General features: G+C 68.8%; 2 protein-coding genes across 2 annotated transcripts in view; one reads left to right on the top strand and one right to left on the bottom strand.

The window, feature by feature from the left end:
• LOC104839404 overlaps positions 1–502 on the bottom strand; it is a 5,016-nt gene extending 4,514 nt beyond the window's left edge. The window contains exon 1 of the mRNA XM_010579690.1: positions 181–502. Coding sequence (XP_010577992.1) covers positions 181–502 — 322 coding nt within the window. The remainder of the gene's footprint in view (positions 1–180) is intronic.
• Positions 503–1,777: 1,275 nt separating this feature from the next.
• Positions 1,778–5,623, top strand: CDH3 (cadherin 3, type 1, P-cadherin (placental)). The gene is made up of 14 exons (XM_010579550.1): positions 1,778–1,948; positions 2,037–2,156; positions 2,373–2,528; positions 2,607–2,751; positions 2,890–3,065; positions 3,154–3,282; positions 3,372–3,557; positions 3,631–3,875; positions 3,952–4,094; positions 4,292–4,516; positions 4,617–4,835; positions 4,939–5,069; positions 5,165–5,311; positions 5,411–5,623. Exons 3-14 carry the CDS (start codon positions 2,481–2,483, stop codon positions 5,621–5,623), a joined length of 2,007 nt encoding a protein of 668 aa, XP_010577852.1. The 5' UTR covers positions 1,778–1,948; positions 2,037–2,156; positions 2,373–2,480.
• Positions 5,624–6,089: the final 466 nt, after the last annotated feature.

Raw genomic sequence — 6,089 nt, 5'->3', positions numbered from 1 at the left:
GGGTGGGATGTGGGCCCGGCTGTGCCCCCCCGGGGGTCGGTGCTTTTCGGGGGGAGCTGGCACTGCCTAGGGTGTGGGGCTGGCCGGGGTCCCCGGGATGTGGGGCTGGGCCATGGGGCGAGCCCTTTCCTGGGTGTGGGGCTGGCTGGGCTCCTGCGGTATAGGGCTGTGCCCCCCTACCCCGGGCCGTGGGGCTGGCGATGCCCGGTCTCCCCGTCTGGCTCCACCGGGGCCGGTGGCGGCTGATGCCAGCGCTGGCGCCTCTGGTCCAGCCATGGGGCACCTGCGGGGAGCCACCGGGACAGGGCTGGATCCCTGCAGGGTGGGTGTCCGGCGCCAGGCTGGCGATGGGGCTGGGTGCCCCAGGGCCACCCTTCTCTGGCCGTGGGCAGGAACGTGGTGCCGTGGGCTGCAGAGTCTGGCCAACCTGGCCCGAGGCCGGGCAGGGGTTCGCCACCGCTGGCTCTTTGCCCGGTGCCAGCGGTGCCCAGGGGCAGCGCATGTTGCCTGGGCCTGTCCGCCCTGTTTGCTCGGCGGCATCCCCAGGGAGCGGGGCTGCTCGGGAACCGTGGCCAGAGCCAGCGCTCGCCTAATGGCTGTGGAGCTCTAAAAGCACTCCTTGGCGGTAAGTGCTCTCACTGTGCCAGGAGTGGCCCTGACCCCCGCCTGCCTTGGACGCCGCATCCCGCTTCCTTCGGCCAAGCCAGCCGGGTGGCTCCTGCCAGGCTGCCAAGAGCGGAGATGGGCTCTGCTGAGCTCCCACCGCGGGCAGGGGCTGGGGTCTGGCCATGCCGTTGCGAAACCCCTCCGTGAGCAGCACGTGGCCCAGGCATCGGCCGTGCGGCTCCACCGCTGCACCGAGTGGGCACAGTTCCATGTGGGCTCTGCACCGGGGGACCCGAGGGCATGGTGGGGTTCGGCTCTCCGAGCCGGGGCTGGAGCGAAGCTGTGGATCCAGACCCCGGTGTGCCACCCAGCCCTTCCGTGGGGAGCAGCGATGCATGCCATAGCTGGGGAGCGGGGCTGGGGACTCGCGTGGTGGGTGCTGGGGGCCCCCCCGGGGTCCTCGCACCCTGGCCCTGCTTGCCAGGGTGGCTGGGGCCTTTCAGGCCCCACCGATGTCCCTTATCCTTATCGCAGTCATCGTGGCTGGGAGGAGCCCTCAGCACTGCCCTCCAGGTACAGGGACCCTTGCCCCAGGGCTCCCTTCCCACCCTGGTGTGGGGCAGCTGTGGGGCACAGCTCTCCTTGCCCTGTTCCATGTCTCCCCCCCCCGCTCCCGCAACCCCCCCAGCCCTGCTTCCCGTCCCCTCCTGGCTCTCACGGCCGCTCAGCCTCCGGAGCTGGCTTAGCTCCGCTAATCCCCTAATCCTGCCTCCCGGCCGGGGGTGCAGGGGCCTGGGCCATATCCAGTGCAGGGGATGCAGCGTGGTCCTGGGTGGGGGGGTGGGGGCCGTGCTGTGCCCCTTATCCTGGCCGTGGGGGGCTGGGAGCCCTGAGGGGGGTGACACACCAGGTGGGGGGCTGGGGCAGGGCTCTGCCTGCCCAGGAATTTCCCGTCATCTATGAAACAAAGCCGAAACCTCCGCCACGCTCCTGTGCCGCTCCCATGCCGCTCCCGGCATCCCCTGCCTAATCTGCCATCCCCTGCCTGATCTGCCTCAGGAGGCTGGGGTGGGGGTGCAGGGTCCTGGGGCTGGGGGCGGCGGGGACGGGGGGGCTGGGGGACAGGTCGCCCCCAGCCACCCTCACCCCCTACCCTCTCGCAGCAAGCTCCGGAGGCTGTGCGGGGCTGGACGGGACTGAGGAGCCCGACGTCAGGGTGCAGGAGGATGGGGGTCCCGTATGGCTGCCGGGGGTGGGCAGGGTGCTTGCTGTCCCCCCCCGGGATGCTGCCGGCCGGTCAGACCCTGCCCCAATTCCTGTGCGGAGCAGGCGCTCCCCCCAGGTAACGCTGCCCAGCTGCCCCTCAACCCTGTCCCTCACCCCCCCCCCGCCACCAGCTGCACCCTCACCATGCCCCCCCCGGCCCGCAGGATCTCCCTGAGGCCCCCGGGGCTCGCGCCGCTCCCACGAGACGGAAGAGGGACTGGGTGATCCCCCCCATCAAGGTTCCCGAAAATGAGAGGGGTCCCTTCCCCAAAAAGCTGGTTCAGGTATGGGGTGGGGGGTCAGTCGGGTTGGGCACAGATGTGGGTGCCGGGGAGGGGTCCATCCCCCTTGTGTCTGGGCGAGGGGCTGGGGCTGGGCATGGCTGGGCACATCGAGGGTGGGAGCGATGCTGGCAGTGGCCATCCCCCCAGCATCGGGGCAGGGTGTGATGCTGCTGGGGGGGCGCGGGTACTGATCCGCCTCCCCATGTCTCCTCCCAGATCAAATCCAACCGGGACAGAGACACCAAGATCTTCTACAGCATCACGGGTCAGGGGGCGGACGCCCCCCCCGAGGGTATCTTCACCATCGAGAAGGAGTCGGGCTGGATGAAGGTGACGCAGCCGCTGGACCGGGAGCGCATCGACAAGTATCACGTAGGTCCCTGCCGGGGGTTTACCGTGGTGTGCCGGCATGCCGTACCAGCCCCCCGGCTCACCCCCTCCACCTCACAGCTCTTCTCCCACGCCGTGTCCGAGAACGGCAAACCGGTGGAGGAGCCAATGGAGATCATAGTCACGGTGACGGACCAGAACGACAACAAGCCCCAGTTCACGCAGGAGGTCTTCAGGGGCTCCGTGCCGGAGGGCGCTTTGCCGGGTAGGACCCCGTGCCGTGGGGAAGCTCTGCCTCCCACCGGCCACATCGCTTGGGGAGAGCCCTGGGACCATCCCTGTGGGACATGTGGGTACAAGTCCCCTCCACCCACCCCACTCACCGGGACGTCCCCATCCCCAGGTACCTCCGTGATGCAGGTGACCGCCACGGACGCAGACGACGCGGTGGAGACCTACAACGGCGTCATCGCCTACTCCATCCTCAGCCAGGAGCCGCGGGAGCCCCATCCCCACATGTTCACCGTCAACAGGGCCACCGGCACCCTCAGCGTCATCGCCAGCGGCCTCGACCGGGAGGTGGGCTCTGCGGCACCGCGGGGCGGGCAGCCCTGGTCCCAGGCGGGGGGGCTGATGGGGTCCGCATCTGTCTGTCTGTCCGCTGCAGCGCGTGCGGGAGTACACGCTGACCGTGCAGGCGGCCGACCTGGACGGCGAGGGTCTGACCACGACGGCGCTGGCGGTGATTGAGATCGCGGATGTCAATGACAACGCCCCTGAGTTCGACCCCAAAACGGTAACGTGGGGTCCCCCCCCAGCAGGACTCTCTCCCCCCAGGCCAGTGCCCGCTGGGCTGCGGCACTGACGGTGGCCCCGCACCCGCAGTATGAGGCGGCCGTGCCGGAGAACGAGGCCGGGCGGGAGGTGGCCCGGCTGGCCGTCACCGACCTGGATGAGCCGAGCACGCCGGCGTGGCGAGCCGTCTACTCCATCCTGCGCGGCAACGAGGGAGGTGCCTTCACCATCGCCACCGACCCTGCCAGCAACGAGGGCGTCCTCCGCACCGCCAAGGTGCGTGTCCCCCTCTGTGTCCCCCCCCTCACTGCCCGCAGTGGGGTGCTGCCCGTCCCCTCCCCTCTCCCAGGGTCTGGACTACGAGGCCAAGAAGCAGTTCGTGCTCCACGTGGCCGTGGCCAACGAGGCCCCCTTCGCCGTGAAGCTGCTGACGGCCACCGCCACGGTGACGGTCAATGTGGAGGATGTCAATGAGGCGCCCGTCTTCAACCCACCGGTGCAGCTCGCCCGGGTGCTGGAGGACGTGCCACCGGGGCAGACCCTTGCCTCCTGCACGGCCCAGGACCCCGACAAGGCCCAGGAACAGAGGATCAAGTGAGCGGGGCTGGAGTTTTGGGGTCAGGGTCTGGGGGGGTCCCTGCCGTGGCACTAGCTGCCCTCTGCCCCCCAGGTACCTGGTGGGGCATGACCCGGCAGGCTGGCTGGCCGTGCATCCTGAGAACGGCCTCGTGACGGCACGGGACCACCTGGACCGCGAGTCCCCCTTCGTCAAGAACAGCACCTACGCTGCCGTGCTGCTGGCCGTGGACGATGGTGAGGGCCATGAAAGGGGCCCTTGTTCCCACCGTCCCGCGTGAGGGACACGTGCTGCTGTCACCAGGAACCACATCCCGGCTCTGGCATGGAGCGGTGCTGGGGGCTGCCTGTCCCCACCCCGGCTCGGGGCATCCCTGTGCCCATGAGTGTCCTGGTTTTGGGGATCCCCCCTCCAGCATGGCTCCTCCCCGCAGGCTCGCCACCCGCCACGGGCACCGGCACCCTGCTCCTCACCCTGCTCGACGTCAATGACCACGGCCCTGAAGCTGAGCCCCGGGATATCACTGTCTGCAACCGCAGCCCCCAGCCCCAGGTCCTCACCATCACCGACAGGGACCTGCCCCCCAACACCGGCCCCTTCCGTGCCGAGCTCAGCCACGGCTCAGGGGACAGCTGGGCTGCGGAGGTCGGCGACGAAGGTAAGGCTTGGGACAATGCTCGGCGCGAGGCAGGCTCTGCTGCAGCCGGCGTTACCGGTGCATGCTGCCACGGGTCACCCACGGTACCGGTCTTGTGCAGATGACACCGTCACCCTGCGACTGGTGGCACCGCTGGAGCCGGACCTCTACAGCGTCTACCTGCGGCTCCTCGACCGGCCCGGCAAAGCCCAGCTCACCGTCATCACCGCGCGGGTCTGTGACTGTGAGGGGCCGGCGCAGAGCTGTCCCCAGAGATCCCAGCCTGCCACTGGCCTGCCCTTCGTCCTTGCTGCCCTGGGCGCTCTCCTGGCCTTGCTGCGTGAGTGGGGGGTCCTGGGGGTCCCAGTGCTGTGGGGCTGCACCCCACCCCCGTGGGGCAGAGGCTGGGGGGATGTCCCCACTGATGCCAATGCCCCCCACAGTCATCCTGCTGCTGCTGCTGCTCTTTGTGAGGAGGAGGAAGGTGACGAAGGAGCCACTGCTGCTGCCTGAGGATGACACACGGGACAACGTCTTTTACTATGGGGAGGAGGGCGGCGGGGAGGAGGACCAGGTGAGTCTGTCAGGGGTCCGGGGGACGGATGGACTGGTGCCAGCGCAGGCACCCTGACCTTGCCCCTCTCCATCATGTCCCCCCCTGCTCCCCAGGACTACGACCTGCGGCAGCTGCACCGGGGCCTGGACGCCCGCCCCGAGGTGCTGCTCCGCAACGACGTGGCTCCCACCCTCCTGCCGGCCCCCCAGTACCGGCCCCGTCCTGCCAACCCTGATGACATTGGCACCTTCATCGAGGAGGTGAGCCCCATTCCCCCCTACCCGTGCTGGCACCCTTGGGACACCCCCCAGCCCAGGGACAACGGGTGCTGACCCCTCTGCCCCCCCCCCCCCCCCCAGAACCTGAAAGCGGCCGACACGGACCCCACGGCCCCCCCCTACGACTCCCTGCTGGTGTTCGACTACGAGGGCAGCGGCTCGGAGGCCACCTCGCTCAGCTCCCTCAACTCCTCTGCCTCCGACTGCGACCAGGACTACGACTACCTCAACGACTGGGGCAGCCGCTTCAAGAAGCTGGCAGACCTCTACGGCGGTGGGGAGGAGGATGACTAGGACCCCCCCTCCCCACCCCATGCCTTACCGCTGCCCGTGCCTTGGGGCTGCCCCCTTCCGCCGTGCCCCCCCCACCTCGGCGGCAGCCCCTCACCTTCCCCTCTTGTATTTTTCTTGGTTTTTTTTTTTTTTGTTTGTTTTTTAATGTATGAAATAAAGGTAGTGTAACGCTATGGATGAGGTGAGCGGGTGCTGGTGTAAGTTTTAATAAAGGATGCGGTTTCTTTTTTTTTTAGATGCTCCAGCCTCTGTGTGGCTTTGTGCCCTGGGAGAGGTCCTGGGGGAGCTGCTGCCCACCCCGGGGGTTGGTGTTGACCCCAGCCCCGCTGTGGCCCCCTCAGACCCCCCCATCCTCCTTGCCCGCAGCAGTGCCCAGCTGCTCCCCACTCCAGCGCGGTACCTGCAGGCACGGCTGCAGCCTTGCCCCTGGACACCCCCCCCCCGGCCGAGGAGGGCGCCCGGCCGG

Source organism: Haliaeetus leucocephalus, unplaced genomic scaffold (assembly GCF_000737465.1).
Source record: "Haliaeetus leucocephalus isolate CR32 unplaced genomic scaffold, Haliaeetus_leucocephalus-4.0 Scaffold668, whole genome shotgun sequence".
Lineage (NCBI taxonomy): Eukaryota > Metazoa > Chordata > Aves > Accipitriformes > Accipitridae > Haliaeetus > Haliaeetus leucocephalus.
This window is presented reverse-complemented; position numbering and strand designations above follow the sequence as displayed.